The sequence below is a fragment of the Haliotis cracherodii genome, unplaced genomic scaffold (genome assembly GCF_022045235.1).
Source record: "Haliotis cracherodii isolate W230 unplaced genomic scaffold, xgHalCrac1.p SCAF_10, whole genome shotgun sequence".
In the NCBI taxonomy this organism is placed as follows: domain Eukaryota; kingdom Metazoa; phylum Mollusca; class Gastropoda; order Lepetellida; family Haliotidae; genus Haliotis; species Haliotis cracherodii.
Genome location: NW_027266265.1, coordinates 42,158,789 through 42,183,380, shown reverse-complemented (window position 1 = coordinate 42,183,380; position 24,592 = coordinate 42,158,789). Strand labels below are relative to the sequence as shown.

Below are 24,592 nucleotides of genomic sequence, written 5' to 3'. Positions count from 1 at the left end.
AACAATATCAGGATTTACTGCAATCAACACGAATGTCACTAACCCACTTTTACAAATATGGAAACGTCATAGAACAAACCAGATGACGTCACTCTCGCCTATCCTATCCTATGACGTCACCTAACAACAAGCGTGATGATGCCCCGTTGTCAAGCAATATGAGGGCATTATCAAGTTACAGTGGCCTGCTCATTTCTGATAACATGTGGGAGGTTTAATGATAATTCTATCCATTTTAGCTATAGTAAAATATACTACTTAAAAGAAGTTAAGGATCACCTGATTCTTTCACATTACTATAGTTGCCTTGACAGATTAACTATAGTAATGTGAAACAATTGTGTGGTCCTTAACTTCTTTTGAGTAGTATATATGTGTAAAACCTATTAAGACAGCATCACAAGTAAAATATGTTCACTTGGAGTCAGTGTTCGAAGAAGACGCCTGCCTGTCAGCCCGTTGCAGGTAGATTTTATGTCGAGCCTGTAGTTTCAAGTTTGTATGGGTCCTCATGGCCTGCAGTTAATTTATGTGTCAAATTACTTGTCTCAATAAGCTGCAGTTTTGTTTCTAAATGAGGGCCTGACGAGTTTAGACAGGACCTGCAGCTTCTAAAGTACATGGGTCCTGATGACAGAATGGCAGTTCTTTTTATTTCAAACATTGCTTGGTGTGTTGAGGAGTATGTATTTCCATCAAGTTTCACAATCCAGCAAGAGTGCGTGAGTGAGTGAGTGAGGTTTTACACCGCTTTTAGCAATATTCCAGCAATATCACAAATGGGCTTCACACATTGTACCCATGTCGTGTCCCCCGCCATGATATTGCTGGAATATTGCTAAAAGCGGCATAAACCTCACTCACTCACTCACTCCATGTCCTGATCCTGTTAACAAAAGGTGATTGCTATCAACCAGTTTGTGTTCAACTCACTTGACTGCATTGATTCATCCATGAATTGTGACTCCCTGATTAGCACACCGGTACAAGCCAGTTTCACGTCTGCAGTAAACAGAGCACACCAGTAGACATCCTTACATTCTCAATAGGACTGGGACGGGTAATTCGGGTACTTGGGTCGGGTGGGTACTGTGTAGGACCCGGGGACCCACAGGAACCTGATATTTTGTATAATTACAATAACAACAAAAGTCACTTCTGTGTGCATTTCTTTCTGACTATGCACACATTCTTTCATGTTTGAATAAAGATAAAACTTCAGTCGACTTCAGTGTATGCATGATCAGATAATTATATACGTGTATGCAAATAGTATTCGCCAGGAATCCGATGAAACAATTGCCAATCGGACATTTTGTACGAAGTCTTGAGACCTAGAGAGGTTACCAAGTAGGGTCGAAAAATCGGGGGACAGGTACCTAGGTTGTAAATTTGGACTTGTCCCAGCCGTAATACCTACACACCAAGGCCCTACAGCGACAACGCTTGAGCAACATACAGATCAACATAGATCAACAATGTCAGGATACAGTTGAGGCCATTAGTTTACACAACATTACATTACATCAAATTGTTAACTGACATAAAACGGACAATCTGAATTACTCAGATCCTGTCAAAGGTGAGCTTCTAATGAACCAGTATTTCACTGGTGGCAGTGTTGGTGGCTCCGTCTAGTTCATCTTTCTGGTCAAGGTCAGATAACTCTTGTATGCCGTTCTGACTGGCTTCCTCACTGGTGGTGTCGCTGTGGGTGTCCATCTCAGACATCACCTGCTCCAAGAGAGCGGCAGAGTCCTGTAAAACAAGAACATCATCAAAATCGGAGGGCACATTCAACATTCAGGATGAATCTGGACTGCAAAACAGACATCTTCTTCAACATCGGAACTTTCAGTATGCAGACATCTGACTATCTTAAATAATGTACAACATAAAAACTTATCATTGCTTCTTATCAACGAACCTAAAAACTATCTCGAGCAGTCAACAATGAATTGAGACCTGGAATAATGTGAACAGAAGCACCAAATCCTAAGAAACAGACTTTCTAACTCCTTCTTCCTTGTCCAACCCTAATGCTGTAGAAGTTGCCCATATAATACACTACAGTATCAGCAGAAGCAAGCAACGTGATGACGAGTGATGATGAGTGATGGTGAATTATAAAGTGTGTTTTTTTCGCTGCTTTTAGCAATATTCCTGCAATAAACCAGACACAAGGTATGGGCTTCACACACTTTACCCATGTAGGGAATCAAACCTGGCTCCTTAACATGGCAAGCAAACACCTGAACCACAGGGCTACCCAATATTCCTTATCCATGTAAAACAAAGCAGAAGATTGGTCTAATGGATTGAGCAGTAAAAGATGTTGTTACCCTGCCTGGCGCTCGGCATTAAGTGGCAAAAACAAACACTGGTCGGCTCGGAGTCAGCATACAGTGTCTGAGTGGGGTGGGGCGGTCAGGTAGCCTGCTGTTTAAAGCATTAGCACGTCACGCCGAAGACCCAAGTTTGATTCTCGACATGGGTACAATGCGTGAAGCCCATTTCTGGTGTCCCCCAACTGATATTGCTGGAATATTGCTTAAAGCGGCGTAAAACCATACTCACTCACTCACTCGCTCTGAGTGGGGTATACATGTTAAACTGTGGCATGGTATCTCAGTCGGCTAGCACTATAAAACTGGCATTAGTCTGGACTAGTACAAGCAGACACACACACACACACACACACACACACACACACACACACACACACGCACCCATCTGCACGCACTTTGGTATAAAGTGTAATAATATTTAACACAACCTAAACCCCATTTCACCTCATCTAAACACTAATGCCTAGTGTGTGTGTAGTTACTATTCAGGATATCTGACTGGATCCTACTAGAGGTAGGTATGCCCCTTTTGGTTAGAATTTATCCCCAGGAGCTTTAACAAGGTTGAGCTTGTCCTACTAGGTGACACAATGGATTGGGTGGTCCATAGGGCTCGGAGGGTAACTAGGGTACTTGGGTCTAGTGTGTCCTGAGCAGGACCCGGGTACCCACAGGACTACCCGGGCATGTGGTTAGTCATGTGACATATTGTTTAATGACAAAAACTGACCATATCTCAGTGGTTACACTACACGTCGCTAATGTTCGCATTTCCTTGTGATGATGTACATTCCTTTTGACTTGTATATGTTTGAGTAAAGACATTGCTTCAGTCAACTTCAGTGTACGCATGATCTGATCGTTTCATCTAAATCGTTAAACAGTTCCCAATCAGACATTTTGTACCCAGCACTTGAGACCTACAGAGGGTACCCAGGTAGGGTTGGGTAATAGGGGTCGGGTACCCAGGTAGTAAATGTGGACTCGTCCCAGCCCTAGTGGTCAGGCTCTGTGACTTGGTTGATTATGTGGTTGACTTGGTTGACTCTAATGGCATTGGACATTGCTCATAATATCAATCACTGGATTGTTTGGTCTAGACTAGAGTATAATAGGTCACCGTCATATAGCTGGAATATTGCTGAGTGTGTCGTTAAACAAGACCAAAAACAAACCCAACAGATGTAGGTATTGAGCGGAGACTTACATGTTCTACATGGGACTTGATGTGATCGCGGAGATACCGGCGTCGGGAGAAGGCACGGTGACACACAGGACACAGGAACGGCTTCATCCCAAGGTGAGATCGCATGTGACTCTTGCGGTTTTCCTTTCCTGTTGAAGAAAGTTTACCTTGTGAGCCCTGGCTCAAACTTTGACATGGATCATGGATCATGATTGTTGCATGACAACCGTATAAGGATTGATACCGAAACGTCGCCTTTACAGTAATTAAAGAAGTTGTTATCCATAGATTGTGTCCACTTAGTCATGGTTCTGGAAGATGATTCCTCTGGGAGTAATTGATATTTGCGGCATTATTTGAACAGCAAATCAGTTAAGTTGTTAGGTCAGGAGACAGCTATATTCCCTTAAATCTTTATTCAAGTTTGATCCCATGGGTAAAAATTGAAAGGATTACATTTTAAGTTCAGCCTTCCAAAGGGCATGTCACTTCCATTTTTGGAACACTTCAATTAAATGAACAAGCCAGTTAACGTTCATAAGACTTGGACTAGCCAGTTAACGTTCATAAGACTTGGACTAGCCAGTTAGGCTGATAAGACTTGGACTAGCCAGTTAGGCTGAAGGACTTGGACTAGCCAGTTAGGCTGAAGGACTTGGACTAGCCAGTTAGGCTGATAAGACTTGGACTAGCCAGTTAGGCTGAAAAGACTTAGACTAGCCAGTTAGGCTGATAAGACTTGGACTAACCAGTTAGGCTGATAGGACCTGAAGTAGCCAGTAAAGTTGGTAAGACTTAGACTAGCCAGTTAGGCTGATAGGACCTGAAGTAGCCAGTTAAGTTGGTAAGACTTGGACTAGCCAGTTAGGTTGATAGGACCTGAAGTAGCCAGTTGCGTTGTTAAGACTTGGACTAGCCAGTTAGGCTGATGATCAAAATGAAATGAGTCTGAAGGAAACAGGTTAAGCAACCAAATAGAGGTCAGGCTATTAAATGGCATACTGGATAATAGAAGAGGATATTTCTAGCATCTTAAACAATACACTATGGCTGGCAATTGGGGAACAAAGAAATTGATGCATTTTGTCAAATTTCGGATTTTTTTAATTTTTAAAAATTCTATGCTCCCAATGGAATAACATAAAATGAAGTATTAAAATTGATTCTAAGTTATATCTTAAAGGCTGATGCCAATACCAGGGACAGTTTTATTTGGGAATTTTTACCAACATCTGAGCCTATTTATCGGGCTCTAAGAACACCCAGATAGATCCCTGTACCTGCAATATTCTGGGCTAACACTTTGCCAATTAGAGAACAATAAGGAGTGAAATTGTTTTCTGAATGACATTGAGTACTGAGAAATGGATGAATTCCGGAACAAATTTTGTCATACTGGAGAATCTCTTTTGGCACACTGGACATTCATATGGCTTTTCCCCGCTGTGCATACGCATGTGGATGGCAAGGTTACGCGTTAATGCAAACACTTTCTTGCAAACTGGACAGGGGAACTTGGCATCTGGGGATGAGAGAGACGTAGCTTGGTAAAGACGAGTCAATGTGGCACAGTGTAGGATTTTACATCTCTGTTAGCCATATGCTAAGGTAAAGGACAGCACACGGTTCCACTCTTCACCTCTATCATACAGTAATCAACATTGTAAGACTTTAAGATTAAGTAGCTAAGGGTGGGACAGGCCAGAGTGAGGGCTTGTAGGGTTTACATCCTCCCCTGCATCACTTAGATGAAAGTGTAGTATAAGGGGAGGTAACTTGTGTTACCATACATGTACAGACACAAGCTCCTCACAGCGAAAATCTGTTTGCGGAGCTCTCTATACTATCGCTGCCACCAGTTAAAACTCCCCACAGTGATAGATGACCACAACCATGCTTTGAGTTGAACTCGCTACCGAATGACCGTTATGTTTACAATCAAGTGACGACTGTCGTGATGCAGACTACACTTACCCCTGTTAAATTACTTTCTTTGTTTGTCAATTTGAATTTCTATTTTATTAAAACCATCATGTAATTGATATAGTTAGAATGTAAGGGAGAAGTTAGTTGATTTTACGTTAGTCTGCAATCTTGAACCAATATGATGAAACAAACAACAAGTTACATTCATTTGGAAAATATGGTCTGTCGTAAACCTAAGACATAAACAAAAGTATGCACATTACTACATTTAGGGTTAGAGGCCAAATTTCAAGATTCTTGTAATGGCCGCGCCCACACTGGTGGTAGCGATGTTACCGAGAGTGTAACGAATGTGTACGTCACGCAATGGGAAGTATCTTGGTACAGGCAGTGTAAGGGGGATAACTCTAAAAGGATGTAGAACAAATAAGGATGATGAAGGGGATGATTTGGTAGGTAAGCGGCTGCACAGTAAGAAAAGAAGGGAGGAGAGAGCAGTTAGACTGTAGGAGTTGGATTTGTACAGTGATGAAATAAAGACGTGTATTGATTGCAGCAGTGACCTGCATGTGTCCTCTGGGAACGTTTGATGATTACAATATCATAGGGGCACCATACATACAACATTTTCCCCCTAACATGCTGTTATGATTTGAAGGAATAAAGTTTTGTTTGTTGTTTGATGTTGTACTCAGCAATATTCCAGCCGTGTCACGTGGCCTGCAAATGATCCTGTTTGGACTGGACAAACGGTCCCCACCATTAGAAAACAATGACACACAATCAACCAAGTCACGGAGCATGACCACCCGATCGCATTTAAGCGACCAATTCTAACCCGGAATCCCCATTGGCTAATTGTAATTTGGTGGCCAGGTTAAGCAGAGATGCTGCTGTGGAAAACCGTACATACCTGTCTTGTGTATCCTCATGTGTCCTTGGAGGTTACTGAGGCAAGGGAACTCCTCATCACACTCCGTACAGGGGTAGGTCTTCTTCATGCCGTCCAGGTCAATGTTGGAGTGTATGCTGAAGAAGTGCTGCTGCATGGTCCCGACTGAAGTGAACACTTTGGGGCAGAGGGAACACTTGATCCTCTCCTCTTTGTGTCCCTCACACTTCTTCTGGTGAGCCTGGAGGTATGTGGTGCTTGCGAAGTGCTGGTGGCATTGCGGACATTCCACTGTGGTTGATGATGTAGGGGAGCTTTGACGAGACTTGGACGAGTTTTGGTAGGGGGCAGAAGCACCGAGAGCATCTTTGATGTCATTGTGTATCATGTATTTCTGGGAACTGTGCAGCTGGTGGGACATCGTGTTGGGGAAGGCTTTCTGAGAGTCAGGGGAGCCCTGAGTCGAGGAGCGATTCCCAGGGGACATGCGGAGCCCCGGAGAAGTGTTCATGCGAGGGCTTGAGGAAGTGGCTTGTTGGTGGGAAAAGAGATGGTTCTCAAGCTCGGCACTAAAGAAGAATTTCAGGTTGCACTGACTGCAGGCATACTTGCGGCCCCCGATGCCATGCTCTAGAGCATGGGCTTGGATATCTGAGATGGAGCTGTAGACATTGCAGCAAATACTGCACCTCATTTCACCAGCCTGGTATGTGTGCTCTATCAGGTGACACTGTAGCTTGGAGGGTGTTTCAAAGTTCTTGCCACACAGTCTACACTCATGAACGTTCCCTTCCTGAATCATATGAGTAGCAACATGCATCTGAATCTCATATTCTGTTCCAAAAGACTCTTGGCATTTAATGCACTGAAAAGTCTGCTTGTGGGTCAGTTTATGAACATCTAGTTGGGCACTTGTTTGGAAAGTTTGGCTGCATTTTTCACAAGTATGTTCAACAGTCTCTCCATGATAACATGGCTTACAGACATAGTATGTCCTGCCGCTGGTGTTCAGCTTTGAAACAAGGTTTTCCTTTGAGTCAAAGCTCTTGAGACAGACACAGCATGTATAGAAGCTGGGCTTTGACTGAAAATGGTGTTTGCCATGCATATTGAGTTCTACCAGTGAGGCAAGGGTCTGCCTGCACACAATGCACTGTAGTAAGGACCCTTGGTAGCCATGTTCTTGGGAATGGATGTAGAATTGGTCCTCACTCTTCAGACTGATCTTACACACAACACAGGAGTTTCCCTGCTGGATCTTACAGTGCTGGAGCTTGTGTTCTGCCAGAATGCTCCCAGATGGAAACACTTCATCACAGATGTTACACTTGAGATTCTCCGAGCTAAGATGAATCCTCATGTGCTTCTCATATTCGGATTTGTTCTTGAAGGTCTGGCTGCAGTAGATGCAGGAGGACATCTGTCTGTCTCCAGTCAGGGCAGATATGAGGGCTGAGTTAGGGACCACCAGCTTGTCTCGAGGTGGAGTAAGCAGGTCAGCAATGTCAGATGTCTTGGTGACCTTGAGGCCATGATCCTGAGCTTTGTGCATGGTGAGGAGGGACTGTTGACTGAACTTCATATCACATATATTACACATATGCATCGGCTCTGTGTTCTTCCAGATAGCAGATCCCATTGCTGCCGGTGAAGATGCTGGCATGGGGCTTGTCCTTGGAACTGGAGCAGGAACTTCTTGTTCAAAGAGAATCTCAGTGTCTTTTTCAGTTTTGATTTTTACAGCTGTAACTTCAGGTTTAGGGGGACGTGGTTGTTCATGCATTGGCTTGTCCCCATGGATATTCTGCATGTGCTGATCTAGAAGATATTCTATATGGAAAGAGCTGTCACACATAGGACACTTGAAGGGTTTGCTATGAGTTGTCAGATGACACTGTAATTCCATTTCATTAGAGAAGCTCTCCTTGCAAAAGAGACACCGGTATGGTTTGGACATGTGAAGATGGTTCACACGAACATGGACCTGCCATTCAGTCTCTGAGCGGAAGATGTTGTCACATTGTGTGCACTTAAACAACTTGCACTCATTGCTATGTTTGATAGCAAAGTGGACCTGTATGTTGACCTTGGAATCAAAGATCTCCTTGCAAAGAGAACACCTGTAGAGGTGGTGGGCGTGGATGTCCATCAGATGCTTCTGAAGCTCATCCGGTTTGGAGAAGAGCTTCATGCAGCTGGTGCAGCCATACTCAGTCGTCATACAAAGGTAATGGATGGAGGAGTGGTTCTCCAGCTGATCCTCCGTCTGGAAATGCTGGTTGCATTGCTTGCAGGTGAACTTGGTCATGACGGATTCCAGGTGGAGCTTCATGTGTGCCTGGAAGTTTGTCATGTCGTGGAAGGTGGCATTACACTGGTCACAGGTTAAGCTGTTTGGTACAGTCTCATATATACTGGTTCCATTTCCCATCACACCCATGTTCAGCCTTTTCGGGGGACTACACAGTTTGTGATCCTTGTTCAGCTTGGACCATGATCTCCTGTTCTTCATCTTGCCACCAATCTTAACCTTCTCCGAGGCTGGAGTTTTGTGGACAGCGTTCCGATGTTCCTCAAGAGCGGCCGGGTCTGAGAATGCCAGGGTGCACTGAACACAGTATATGGAGTCTACCATAGCAGTTGATCCTTCCTTGAAGTAGTGAGCAGTCTTCTTGTGTTCTGCAAGTGCTTCTATACTTGGGAACTGCTTTGTGCAAAGACTACAGGGGTACTTGATGTCCATACATGGCTGGTTCCTGTGAACTACGTTCATGTGATCATGAAGACTGTAAAGATTTGGATAGGGAGCATTGCAGTAGTTACACGTATAGATCTCAGCCGGTTTTACACTATGCATGCTTTGCATGTGAATTTCCAACATTTCCAGATTATTAAAATCGTCTCTCATACAATAAGGACAAATCAATAGATCACTTGCAACACTGACTCTTCCAGTAGACAAAGACGAGTTATCTCCACTTAGCTGAACTAGGTTAGAGTTGTCTCCACTTTCATGAACTGAAGACACATCATCAGAGTTAGGTAAGTTATGAGTGTCCATATGCTGACAAAGCAATTCGGTGCTGTAGAAGTTATCAAAGCAAACAGGACACTTCAGTTCCAATGGGTTCTCATGGATGTCATGATGGTGATTGTCCAGAGCCTCCTGTCCCAGGAAACACTCCCCACACAACTGGCACTGACACTTCTCAACCTTTACTGTGTGGACAATGAGGTGAGCTTGGAGTTCTTTGGTGGTTGGAAATTTTTCCTGGCACTGTAGACACTCCAGTTGCCTGTTGCCTGCTGGCAGTGTTGATGAGGTTTTGTGGGCCAACACGTGTGACGTCAGGGACGCTGCAGTCAGGAAACCTCGGGAACACACTGGACACTGGTAAGGTTTGCCACCGTCATGAGTTCGCATGTGACTCTTCAGATGATCACTCCTGTAACAAAGTCATGTTTATTAGTTGGGCATAATGATTCAGCTAACTTTAAATATTTATTAACAATGGTCTGAGTTGTGCTCCACAAAGTGATCTTAGGCAAGGCATATTGTGTTAAGTTGGTTTACAGATTCTGCCAAAGTGCCAGAAAAAGAAAATTGAAAACAGTTTTAAAATTCCACCTGTAAACTTACATCTACACACTAATCAAATGGTGTATACAATAGGTAAAGCCTTTTGAAAAACAAAATAAATATCTCTTTCTCCACACTCACATCTACCAATAAGACTTTTCACACACACAAGTCACAAAAAAGGTCTAGCTTTAGTGATGATATAGGCCTATGATTGTCACAGCACTAACATTGCCTTGTGGAACAGAGCTCTGTAATGTCTGGACTTAGTGATGACAAAGGCCTATGATTGTCACAGCACTAACATTGCCTTGTGGAACAGAGCTCTCTAATGTCTGGCCTTAGTGATGACAAAGGCCTATGATTGTCACAGCACTAACATTGCCTTGTGGAACAGAGCTCTCTTATGTCTGGCCTCCGCTATCACTAACATCACTTTGTGGAATGGATCCCTATCAAGTGTGGCCTTAGTGATGACATAAGCCTATGAATATCATAGCACTTGTATGGCTTTGCAAAATGTAGCCCAATGAAAGTCTCATATCATTAACCATTAGCATCAACTACAATTACTCTAGGATATGATACTGTAAAACAGGAATTTAATGCGGCATGAAAATAATGCGATCTCTTGATTTTAGCTTGTAAGGTATAATTCGTAGCTGGCGCCAATCTGGGCTACTTGACAGGATGTGAACTGACCACTACTCAACTTCACTTTGTGTAGGTGACTTTGTTATTTTGTCTAGTAATTTATTTATCTATTACCTTTGTGACTGATTGTTGTCAGTGGCTGCTATCAACTTGTAATGATCTGATATCATTGTTTTTTATGTAATACTAGAAAATAATACTGAAGTGATTTATTTCGTTTGTTGATTGTTTCCTTACTTTGATGGTACAAAATTAATGCTCATAAAATTAATACGACCTTCCGTCACTCGCATTTTTCGCATTAATATTCTGCTCGCATTAATTTCCTGTTTTACAGTATATACCCAATATGTTTGTTGAGACAGACAAGGCCTCTTCCTTGATTTAAACTCTCAGGATAACAAATACTGTTTGGGCACTGATAATACAACCTTTTTAATCAGCAAATATTTCACTACAAAGACTGAGCTTGGATATCATTCTAAGGTACCAGAAAACCATACCAAAAAATAACATGGTGTGTAACTCACGACTTACACACATCGCTAAGTTCAATGCAAGTATAGAACAGGAAAGCATAACATCTACGAGAATATTACATCAAATTCAGCTCGTGTAATGTAATAATCCAACAAACTAATATCATGAAGCAGAGGGTTGAGATAGTTGTAGCCTGTCAGTTTTCATTTTAGCACTATCTCCTACAACTAATCCTCAATGCAGTGTAGGTAAGAGATACTCTACTGGTTCATGTCAAATGCAGTCCATGAAAAAGACTGGTTTTTCAACAAAGGTGTGTCCAGTACTCTCCTGAAATAATTGATTCTTCAGAAATTGTCAATATCCTATTATGTCAAGAATGAACCTCCATCTGATTCGCAAAAGATATAGCGTAGATCCTACCGTCATAATCTATGAAAAATGGCTGAAAAAATATATACATATATGTCATGTCCAATTTCTTAGAATTATGGAATATTGAATGTGAAGTTCCTAAATAGGAGACCCACTGAATCATAAAATACTATTGTTTTGTAGGCATTTTTTAGAAGTTGATAGATGGCAAAGTAGACAAAATTTGTCACTGTAAAATAAAGGACAGCTGCCAACAGAAAAATAAAAAGGTATTATCCATAAATTGCCTACTTTGTCACAAAATACTATTCAAGCAACACCATATCAAGAATAAACACCAAGTACAACTATAGAAACCAATAAAAATTTACCAAGCATCTGTCCTACCTGAGCCGAGGAACAAACAAATGTATCAACGTCACACAGGTAGCAAGGCGAAACATTAGCACTGTCACAGGAATACCATACCAGACAACAACAACCCTGAGATACTCCCCCACACCCTACTGCTGCTTCCACAGCAATTACTTGAGTTCCATACCGCTGGCACACTACAATGACTGAGATTACTACAGGGTCTGTGGATGCATCCCTGGACAGCTTCCGCAACGATGGGTCGTCACAATGAGCAATCTACACCTACGAGACCAGGTTGGTTGGTTTGTTGTTTAATGCCGCATTCAGCAATATTCCAGCTATTTGACAGCGGTCTGTAAATAATCGAGTCTGGACCAGACAATCCAGTGATTCATATGATGAGCATCGATCCACGCAATTGGGATCGATGACATGCATCAACCAAGTCAGCGAGCCTGACCACCCGATCCCTTTAGTCGCCTTTTACGACAGGCATAGTCACCTTTTACGGTAACCATGGGTTGCTGAAGACCTATTCTACCCCGGAATCTTCACGGGTCTATGAGACCAAGAATTGGAAGTAATACTATTGTGGTGTAAACTTGAGGGTTGTAATTATTTCTACATATATGATATGTTTGTTGTTTAACGCCACACCCAACATTCCAGCTATGTGAAGGCAGACTGTGAAAAATAAAGTCCGGACCAGACAAGGCAGTTATTGATATTGTGAGGAAAGATCCTCACTGTCGGGGTACAACGACATGCAATCAACTGACATGCGACAACTAGATACATAAGGATGCCTCTTACGACCAGTATGGGTTGCTAGGGACCTGTTCAACCTGTCATTCCTTCGTGTCCCTACAAGACCATGAGGTGAGGTGAGGTGAAATGGTGTCTAATGTCGCATCTGGGTGGACACTCTACCACTAGGCCACGGAGCGGTTAAAGCAATAATATTGTAGTGATAGCAAGGGCTGTAGTAATTACTCCTGCTTATATATGAAACCAAGGGGGTACTATTGGGGACATTTAAGTACTGAATTAATGTTGGTCTGCAGGGAATTAAAGCCTGGATCAGACAAACCAGGGTTTTTTTCCTATCACATTGCCATGGTTTTCAGGTCCAGAAACTTCAAAGTTGTCAACAGAGCAAGAGAAGTAACCATTCACTTAATGAAACCACTTAGCTTTCATTATATTTCTTATTTATTTCCCCCAACTGATAATACATTTAAGGCTTTTTAACTTACTCATTATTTCAGTGTGACATTTGGGTACAAATACTAGTACCTTTATCAAGCACTACAAAATAGTGCTTTTCAGATTAATAATATTTCCCTTTTCAGATGTTTAGGGTCAGCAGATCCTTAGACAAAGGCATACGAACATATTGTTTTACAATTACTGAAATACTGGGCATTGTAACTGTTTCATTGAAATTCAGTTAATCCAAATGGTTTGGCTCGTCACGCCGAAGACCTGGGTTCGATTCCCGACATGGGTACAATGTGTGAAGCCCATTTCCGGTGTCCCCCGCCGTGAAATTGCTGGAATTATATTGCTAAAAGTGGCGTAAAACCATACTCACTCACTCACTCACTAATCCAAATGGTACTGGTCCACATGAAATTTCCAGATTACTAAATGCTGAGTATTTGGTAATGTCCTATTGCATTACCATATTTGACGTAATAAGCGCCCAGGGAGCTCTCAAATTTAGAAATAGGGGGCTCTTATTAGAAAATAATATTACATAGTACATTAATCAATCGGAAGGGATGATAATTGGGATTGTTCACTAGCCAATATGTTAGTAAATATCGCCGTGGGCACTTATTACGTCGAATACGGTAACATAGACATTGCCAATATCTCCAAAATGTAAAATGCAGTTTAATTCAAATCAGACTTTTTACTCTGATACAGTTCCTCCCTAAGTGATGATCTGAGGTGAACTTTTTAATCAGCTAATCTGCATCAAGGCTTCTAAATTCTTGGTACAAGAGAGAGTAGCATTCAAATCAGCTTATCTGACTTTTGTATCTAAAAAAATGAACTTAAAACGATCAGTTCCGAATGTAAATAAATAAGGCAGAGACATTATATTGTGGATATTTTATACACCCTTTAATTTCTGTGCAAATCTGTGGTGTAAAACTCTGAATATGACTTTCTTCGTCAGCATTGTCTGATTTTCATGTTGATTTATTGTATCGGAGTAAAACATCTGATTTGAATGAGATTGCAAATAATGCACCAACTTGTCTTGTTTTGACTCTCACACCAAGCATGGGTACTGTCAGTCTTTTATACTGATGGAGATGCTTCATGGAGTATTTGATTTATGTTCCGGAAACAGAGCTTAATGGATGAAAGGATGCACAGATACATGGACAGATACTTCAAGGTGCCACAGTTAGCTGTAGTATTGATTGCGCATACTCTGAAACACAATATTCCTTTTCCTGTTAAAATCAGAATCGATGTAAAAGTAAAAGGTCAATAGGATGTGCATGTGTGTTGCATTGGAGCCATGCAGATGCACACAAGGCTACCCTCAACACAGTCAGGTTACAGGGAAAAACACTTGTTTTTCCCCCAGGTCTTGCTGAAAAATGTATTCCAAAGCAGTGTTTGAAATAATTTTAAAACCCTACAAGACAGTCAGGCTGGTGACACATAAATGTTACCTGCCCATCTTGCCCAAAGTTACCTGGCCGCAATCAGGTAAAAATAAGAGATAAATCATGTCTTGATTCAGTCGAAATAATGCTAGCAATAACTTGAGAATCTACGAGGATTTATAATGAAACTTAATACAGAAAGTTGGCTTAAAATTATCTGTCAGACAGTTGGGCAAATAGAGGAAAATTTCATGCAGCCTGACAGAAAAGTTACCAGTTATGGACAGGCGGGTAGGTAGTTACCTTGGCAAGCATCTCAATTATCCAGTGTCCTTTGAGAACAACTATATCAACAAGAGTCGAAAAAAGTTCTGAGGTTTGCCATGAAGTGTTGATATGCTTTGATTTCAAAAGACTCAAGGGTGAGATTCTGTTTATCATACCCAGTGCCTTGAGTCTAAAAATGTAGAGAGTTTGGCAGAGACATTACTGATGTCATTTGAATGTGACGTCATGGCAACCAATGATGTCATAATGGTCTGCAAAGCATTGTGATGTAAGTTCATGGTAGTAATATCGGTATGGTGGCCAGTAGTTCCAGGGTAATAACATAGACATATGCTACACAGGACAATCAAGGTTTGAGAGAGAGTCAATGATAATTTGGTATAATTTTTCATCATTGAAGAAATATTCCATGGTAGAATTGACATGAAGCTATAAGAAGAGTCTCACACAACCTCTTCACAACTCTGAATGGCACCTCGACCTACACTTACTGTGACAAAACAACAACTCACTCTCACGGTTGTATAGTATGACTCTATATTATCGGTAAATCTCGTAATCCACACTCCCTGTCGACTGTTTACTAATGCAAATCTAAGCACGATATTTAATCGCTTGATTGAATACAGGACAGGTTGCGATAAGTCATGACTACTCGTAAGTATACACGTTAATTCTTTGGGGATAAGTTTTGGGAGTGTTTCTGAAGTGGAATTACCCCTACCTCCATTGGAAATTGGTTAGAAAAGAACCCATTTGTTTAGATGAAGTCCCTTGACCCAACCTAGGTTGTATGCATACTGATTATGCATAATCCAAAACTGAAAGTAATGTACACTACATTATCAACACGTATCACACCACAAAACAGTCATACTGCAATAATATAGAGTTGCCTGCCCTTGAGTCGCTAATGACAGGTACTTTGTTTACAGGACTTGGTAAAGAAAATCAGCAATCCTAATAAATGCTTCATAAAAGCTGAACAAAAACCAAGAAACTTTTAGCGTATGACATATTTAATAGGTTAGTAAGTGTGTGCCATTATGATCCATTATGAATTAACTACTGCCAAAATATAACGTAACATCCTACAAGTGGAAGTTCAAACAACATTTAGTATTTGGTACTGAGTGAGTGAGTGAGTTGGTTTAATGCTGCTTTGAACAGTATTTCAGTTGCATCACAGAGTGTCAGCTTGAAGGGCGAAGGGATTTAAATCTTGGACGTTTACCACTTTGGTGAAACCCATGATCATGGCATGGCGCTGATAAAATTTGATGAAAGCAAATTGGATAATGGACTGGCACTGAAATTACAACTTGAAGACCTAAAGCAGCTAATTGTAGCGGCTGTTGTCTCTGAGAAGTCGAAAATGTTAAGAGCTCATAACCTGGTGTACAGCAAGCAAGTTACAATCACCATAAATGGCCCCATGGGTGAGTAAGCAAGATAGATTTAACATTGGCAGAAAAAAAACATCATCAAAGAAATCAACCAATTCCTTAAAAAACAACAGCATCAAAGTACCACAGGAAAGAAAAAACTCAAGGAGCACAATATGCACTGGGAGAATATTATTCAAATTAATCAGTGGCATGGGTCATAGAGTCCTTGGGGACAAATAATGGACAGTTTCAATCATTTAAGAGATTTACAACAAACAAGACAAAAAGTGAGCAGGGCTCACTAATACCCTGACTTTGACGCCAACATATTTCTAAGTTCACAACATGAAAAACATTTTAATTTTTCAGAAAATACACATATCAGAACCAAACTTTGCACTGCACCTTTTCTATTAGAATGGAAACTGTTCCCTAAATTTGAAAAGAATCTACACAGCAGTATTCAAGTTGTAGGTCGCTCAAATGTTCAAGTAAATTTTTCAGATAATCCAAATATTGAAATAAAAAAAGTTCACCAATTTTGAAATGAATCTATTTTGGGTTATAGTTATAGGTCACAAAATAAAATGTCCTCGGAAGGACAGATGGATAGATAGATGGAAGGAAAGACAGACGTATGGACAGACAGAAGTCCTTTGTATAACTATACATCCTGCCCTTTCAAGTCGAGGGTATAATAATTATCCTAAAGTCAGATTTAGAGGAACATTTCAGGATGTAATTTTCTTATATTTGTTAGTTTGTTAATATGTTATCATTAATCAGTGAAAACCCAGAAAACTGAACTAATTTCCTTGCTATTCATGAGTGAGGCAGACATTTTAGGTTTAGGGTCCTTCACAAAACTTATACATTCCTTCTCAGAAATCCATGAACAAAACAAAAAAAATACCAAATTAAAACCTACATATGATCCTGTAGATTATACGGAAATATAAAAAACTATAAAATGTAGCATAAATGTGTCCATGTTGCAAATACATTGAGTTACACACTCAAAATTCAAATGCCTACCTTAACGAACTGCTTCCAAACACATTAGCAAATTACTTCTTAATGGCGTGTTATCTCATCTCCTACAGTAAGGCATTAACAAATTAAAACCGAAAAATTACTTACAGAAGAATAAGACTGATTAACCAACATCGGCGTTACAATGAGCACTTTGTGTTCTCCTGATGTAAAACCTGTTGTTTTGGATCATTTCAAACATTCGACACCGACAGCTTAGAATGATTCCTCAACATTCCATGAGGTGGAAATGTATCGGAGGAAAATCAATTCGTGGGTTACTTGTTCCTACATTGTGTCTTTATCATGGAAGCCTGAAGCTCAATACTCTTAATGCTAATGGGATAAATAGGTGATAACACCTCATTTGTATACCTGGAAATTCCATGGAAATAGCTGAAGGAGTGACACCATGGATACAGTATCAGACACTGCGACAGGGGTGTGGTATTGTTTCTATACGATCAGATCAAATTTGGAATAAGATGACTAGATGACTGACGACTAGATTTTCCTGAGTTAAGATACGCTGTTTTTCAACAAAGATGGAGGAATGGTGAAAGATACATCTTCTTCACGACATTCCATTCATTACGATCTTGCATGTCTAGAAATATATACGGGAATGTTCGTCGTTTTTATAGAAGCAGCTATTGTTTCCAGTCACTACTTCATTTCCCTGTGCCATGATGTAAACTATTAAAACATGAAAACAAGATTATCTTTTAAAGATATAAGATATAAACATCATCTTTAGAAATGGCACAATAGACGCTTACTAACCATTTGAAAGAAAGCCAGAAGCCAGGATTAAATGAAGAATACCTGCGCAAGACGTGTACCGCCTAACACAAACTTGATGACAAAGTATCAACTCACCCTCTTTCTCCTGGTTTTGACCGTCTCACAATCTGAATAGCCCGCAAGAAATGCAATATACAAAATAAATATACGGACAGCTTAACAACGTTGATGTACAGAAATAATTTTACTGTGCTGTCACGGTCCCTCCTGGGAAATTTAATCTATGGGGCGAGTGAGAAGAGGTGACATTTTCAATTCCAGGTACATATCGCTATAGTTTCACTGCTAAGTAAACCTGTTGCCATGGAAACCTAACATCAAAGTTTCTTTATTAATCTGCAAAGATACGCGACATCTCCAGGTAGGGTTTTTCTTTGATCAGCAGAGATAATAAATTGGAGACGGGCTGCCAATAGTCTGTTCATTGCACACACATCAGAAAAGGTTAATAACGATGATGATGGTGAATGAACTCCCTTGGGAGGCAACCGAGTACTGATTTCTGTCTGCGGGGAGCCGAGACACATGTATGGAAACCCACAGGGGAAATCAACTCAATACTTTCCCTGAAACAATTACGGAGATGCTTCAATAAAACTCCTGAAAGAAAAGAGCAAGCACATGAGGAAGCTTCGTTGGAAAATATTGTCTCGGGGGATGAGAGCATTTTGCATACAGCAGTGTTTTGGAGACGAGCATAAATTATTCAAACTTTGTTATAAACTTGCTGTATTCCTTATGGTTGCAGAAAGGACTTTGTTAAACACTGTCTGTGTGGGAATATTGTAATGTAGATTTTTATGACATTGTCGTCTTGTGAGTCGGACAGCCTGTCTGTGATTTCCTCCAGAGGATCTGCTGGAGAGCTACAGAATTCAGAGTGATGGTCTCTTGAGAATGTGTCATGAAATATTAATGCATATTACTGTCTGAATAGAAGAAGGACAAACTCCTTTGGCAATGAAGAAATTCATCAGTGTCTTTAAATCAGATATATTCCTGGCTGTAAGTTTTTGCACGTCATATTTGCCAATGTCTGTGTAGAATATGTGGAAGTTTGGATACCTTGGAGCATCAAGATTGACTCATTAAATAACTAGCAAGTGCCTCATCAATTCGTAATCAGAGCACCTTCCCTGATGACTGCTTTCCTCCAAATCTGAGAGCACAATTCTCTGTAACTCATGTCAACTGGGTAGAATATCAGGTTTCTCTTCCCACTGTAAATTAGTTTAAAACGACTATTGTTGTCCTTCAAACGATGCAGACCCTGGCAACCGAATACTAAAGAAATAACATGGGTATCCATATCTCCAAAACAAAGACATGCTCATATTCTTGTTGAATGTCTGTCAACTAGTCCGTCTCCACGATGGTATGTTTATGCTGGCCATACTGATCGTCATTATTTATGCCTGGATACACATCGGCATTAGTGACAGACAGTGCATGCTGGGAGCAGGGAACAATGGAGCCTACATGGTATATGTCAATGTAGCACAAGCCCTACAATACAAGAGCAGCAGGATTTTTTTCAGAAACACCTTGATGAATATAGTACTTCGGCATTACTTGAATATAAATAAGATTTTACAAGTTCGTAGCGACTAATATATATTTTGTAATCGCACTGTTGTTAGTCACACACATTCGCATCAATGATACAGAGATAGGACATTTATCATGTCCACTTGTCCTCAGGACTGTCTAGGGCGGTTGGGTAGCCTAGTGGTTAAAGCCGGGTTTGATTCCCAACATGGGTACAATGTGTGAAGCCTATTTCAGGTGTCCCCTGCCCTGATATTGCTAGAATATTGCCAAAAGCGGCGTAAAACCATACTTACTCAGGACTGTCTGGGGCGTTTGGGTAGCCTAGTGGTTAAAGCCAGGTTTGATTCCCAACATGGGTACAATGTGTGAAGCCCATTTCAGATGTCCCCTGCCATGATATTGCTAGAATATTGCTAAAAGCGTCGTAAAGTCACACACACTCACTCACATTCACTCAGGAATGTCTGGGGCAGTTGGGTAGCCTAGTGATTAAAGCCGGGTTTGGTTCCCAACATGGGTACAATGAGTGAAGCCCACTTCACGTGTCCCCTGCCGTGATATTGCTAGAATATTGCTAAAATTGGTGTAAAGTCATACTCACTCACACTCACTCAGGAATGTCTGGGGCGGTTGGGTAGCCTAGTGGTTAAAGCCAGGTTTGATTCCCAACATGGGTACAATGAGTGAAGCCCATTTCAGGGGCCCCCATCCGTGTTATTGCTAGAATATTGCTAAAAGCGGCGTAAAGTCATACTCACTCACACTCACTCAGGAATGTCTGGGGCGGTTGGGTAGCCTAGTGGTTAAAGCCGGGCTTGATTCCCAACATGGGTACAATGAGTGAAGCCCACTTCACGTGTCCCCTGCCGTGATATTGCTAGAATATTGCTAAAATTGGCGTAAAGTCATACTCACTCACACTCACTCAGGAATGTCTGGGGCGGTTGGGTAGCCTAGTGGTTAAAGCCAGGTTTGATTCCCAACATGGGTACAATGAGTGAAGCCCATTTCAGGTGTCCCCTGCCGTGTTATTGCTAGAATATTGCTAAAAGCGGCGTAAAGACATACTCACTCACTCACTCACTCAGCGCTGTGTATTGGTTCATGTTAACTAAGTAGATGTGGTGGACAGGATACAACCAATCCCTCTAGACTTTTACTAGTCTTGGACTAATGGGCTGGTGGATGCATTTAACCCAGATGATAAAACAATTTTGTCCGTATTCATCCAACCGCAATGTAAGCACCTACAAAGAACCTAAGAATACTGTATATTCTTACAAAATCAATTTTTAAATGGTCATATTTCATAATTAGATACTGGCATTAGTCACATGTCAAAACCCAAATTCAGTTTGCTATAGTGTCTATAGGACAAACCGGTATAAATCTTAATTATTTGTCGTCACAATATGGCTGAAATGTTGCTGATGTCACATTGAATTCTAACTCACTCACTCACTCACTCACTCATAATCATTTGGATGGTTTTCTTACCCACATATCATCATGAAGGCACTCAGCTTTACTGGCGACAAAATAAGAAAAAATAGTCTCTTTAATTAATCTCTCGTCATGGAAACTAATTATCATTTATGTGATGAAATGATAAAAAAGTAAATATTTCACTTGGAAGAAAAGGGAAATACATAGACCTGGAATACCAATTTTTGTCACCAACATAATAAATCAAACACTTTTTTTCAAATAAAAGAGTTGAAGAGGTCATGCCACTGAGGAAAATAGCAATTTTGTCAGGTTATTCAATGATATAAACTTCAACAGTACATGATACATACCCTGACAATGGTGGATGATATTGCACATCAGATACAGGGGAAACCACTTTGTTAGTCTGTCACATTATGCATGATACAAATGTTTACTTATTGACAATTGATACAAAATACAATCATCACCTACTTCATCAACACATTAATGACATACTTTGTGCATTATGAGAGCTGTTTTTTTCTCTCTCTTTTATCATGTTTATATAGTTCTATTTGATAAGGAAGTGTAAATCTCCAAAGATATAGAGCGTAGCACAAATAAAAAAAGGAAATCCCAACATAGTTATTGGCTAAAAAATAGACTCCCCTGAAACATCATAAGTTCAGTCTGTCTCTAAACATCATGAACCAGTCTCTGTAAGAAAGACTACTTTAAAAAAAATATAAGTGAGTGAGTGAGTGAGTGAGTGAGTGAGTGAGTGAGTGAGTGAGTGAGTGAGTGTGAGTGAGTGTGAGTGAGTGAGTGAGTGAGTGAGTGAGCGAGCGAGCGAGTCGGAACCTGCTTAAGTAATACTGCAGCAATATCATTGGAGAGGACATGAAGAAATGTACCCATACAAGACTATGGAACACTTTAACCAATAGATCACCCCACTGCCTTGAAGCCTGGAAGCAAGACTACAAACTAATCATTCACGTAAATAAGTAATAACACAGTAATAACTGCCTCACAGACTTGAGGCATTTCAAAGGCTTTCCATATTGTCAAAATGATATATACATGGGGCAATATGTCAACATCAACACCATATAGCTACACCTCTTTACGTAAACACATTTCATAATTACTCAAGCTGCAACCAAGCAAATAAAACCTTGAAATTTGACCCAGCACTGAATACACGTGTATCAGATCGAGAGCCAGGAGGAGGTTGATCTCCATATCTGATCACAGTAAATCAAAAAGAAGGATCTAACTTCCGTATCTCCCTCTCAGCATCTTGAAATATTACCCGTATGCTCCACTGAAGTATGTCCTAGGTTCTCGAATGTTTGAATAGAGGGTTGATGAAACCAGTGGAAGTGAGGATGAGATCTGATGACACACCGGATCCTTTTACATCAAGTTATAATGAGTCCCATACATCTGTGTAACTACAATGACTTTGTCAAAACAAGGGTCAAGGGTCGCACACAGATCATGTTACGATGAAGGAGATTGACGTGATCAAAATCACTGTTGGAATTCTGCTTCTTGACACTAACAGCTAAACTGTGCAGTTGCTGCTTGTAAGAAGAATGAGTCAGGCTTGGATGATTGCATATCCTGATGTCATAGGATGTTGTTCATAGTGATCACTGGTTTCTTTGGTCAGGACTTGATTATTTAAAAAATGGAAACTACTCTCTGTTTGTTTTTTTGTTTGTTGTTTAATCCCACATTCAGGATTATTCCAGCTATATGATGGCGGTCTGTAAATAATTGAGTCTGGACCAGATAATCCAGTGATTGACATCATGAGCATCGATCCACGGAATTGGAATACGATGACATGCATCAACCAAGTCAGCAAGACTGACCACCCGATCCCATGAGTCGCCTCTTACGACAAGCATAGTCGCCTTTTATGGCAAGAATGGGTTGCTGAAGACCTATTCTACGCTGGATCTTCACGGGTTGGAAACTACTGACTGGCATAAAATAACAAAAAAACAATTAACCAAAGTCGTCACCTCACCAACCTGTCCACAAAAATTGTTTGTTTGATATGGAAACTTGTCCTAGAAATAGAAGCAGTGTTTTTAATCAAGGGGACCCTGTCTGGTGTAAGGTATGTAACAATAAGTATATTACATGTCATGTAACTTTACGTGAAAACATGTAACATCATATACATATACTGAATTGAATAAGAAATATTTAAAAAAAATAAAAATAAGGAGATCCTTGGTTCCTTGAGTTCCTGTACATATTCCAATCTGGACCAGACTAACCAGTGATTGATATTATGAACAATGTCCAACATCATCAGGTACAGTGACACAAAATCAACTAGTTGCCTCTCGTGACCAGCATAGGTTACTGGGGAACAATTCTGTTTTGGAATCCCAAAGGGGTTTGCTGATAATGATATCTATCAATGGACCTGATGGTGATCCTGTTCTATGTCTAAGCTTTGAACCAGTCCTGGATACAAGAGGATGCAACATATGAGGCAGATGACACATGAGAAGTGATCAGTCCACCACTACTACCACCCATAAACAAAGCCACAACAATCACTGTCCTCACCACAAACCACCATCACTACAACCCACAACAACCACCGACCCCACCCATCAACCACCACCACAACCCACAACAATCACTGTCCCCGCCCGTCAACCACAACCACCACCCCTACCCATCCACCACAACCCCCACCCCCACCTGTCCACCACAAACCACCTCCACAACCCACAAACACCACCCCCACCCATCCAGCACAACCACCCGTCCACCACCCCAACCTGTCCACCACCACAACCCACAACAACCACCACCCCTACCCACATTCTGAATAATTCTTAAGAAGTGAACACTTTCATGCCACTTGACTGTCAACAGTCATTAATGTCCACTTTAAAAATTAGATTATCATATTTTTATTCCAATCAATAACAGGTCTGGCCCTCTAACATAAAGCAGAGTGAACCTATTCAAGGCTACTATCTGCTGAGGTCTGAAACTAGACAGACTTGCTATGGCAAACAGGAAAACACACTACTAGCAACCACCGCTCTAACTTCTGTTGCAATCAACATAAAATATGAAAAAAAATCTCTTTGTGAACATATTACAGAATAGCTTCAAAACAAAGTATTACATTACCATAAAATTGCCTTGTGAAAATGAGAGAAAGACGAAAAAAAATCCCCAAACTGGAACTTAGCTCAGAAACTGAATGTAGTGTAAACCATGGGGTTCCGAGGGTCTAAAGATTGTCTGCATTGGACTTTTAATCTTTAACCTGAATCATTAACTTTAATAGGTAATACCCATTGTAATGACCCAATGCTTAATTCCAAACTGAAAACAGTAAAGGTCTACTTCCTCCTGTTCATGAAAGTCAGAAACTTTGTACACCCACCAACCAGTCTGGGAGACAAAACATAAGTTAATCGTTACCTACCTGGAAAATGCAGCATTACACTGCAGACACTTGTACTTCTTTATGCCTGTGTGGAGTTTCATGTGGCGATCTCGACTGCGCTTATGGCGGAACAGACGATGGCAGTGGCTGCACTTGAACGGCATCTGGTCTCCATGAACCTGGCAACAACCATTTCAATTTTAGATCATGTAAATTTCTGTGCTTTTTTGTTAA

General features: G+C 40.8%; 1 protein-coding gene across 3 annotated transcripts in view; it reads right to left on the bottom strand.

Moving 5' to 3' along the window:
* Positions 1 to 809: 809 nt before the first annotated feature.
* The window catches only part of LOC139454393 (zinc finger protein 423-like), a 73,510-nt gene continuing 49,727 nt past the window's right edge, over positions 810 to 24,592 (bottom strand). The window contains exons 5-9 of one of the 3 annotated variants that reach the window (XM_071236064.1): positions 24,398 to 24,537; positions 6,374 to 9,798; positions 4,931 to 5,056; positions 3,556 to 3,683; positions 810 to 1,758 (exon numbers count right to left, since the gene is read on the bottom strand). In XM_071236064.1, coding sequence (XP_071092165.1) covers positions 1,591 to 1,758; positions 3,556 to 3,683; positions 4,931 to 5,056; positions 6,374 to 9,798; positions 24,398 to 24,537 — 3,987 coding nt within the window. In that variant the 3' untranslated portion in view covers positions 810 to 1,590. The remainder of the gene's footprint in view (positions 1,759 to 3,555; positions 3,684 to 4,930; positions 5,057 to 6,373; positions 9,799 to 24,397; positions 24,538 to 24,592) is intronic. The other 2 variants (XM_071236065.1, XM_071236066.1) reach the window with 2 other exon arrangements.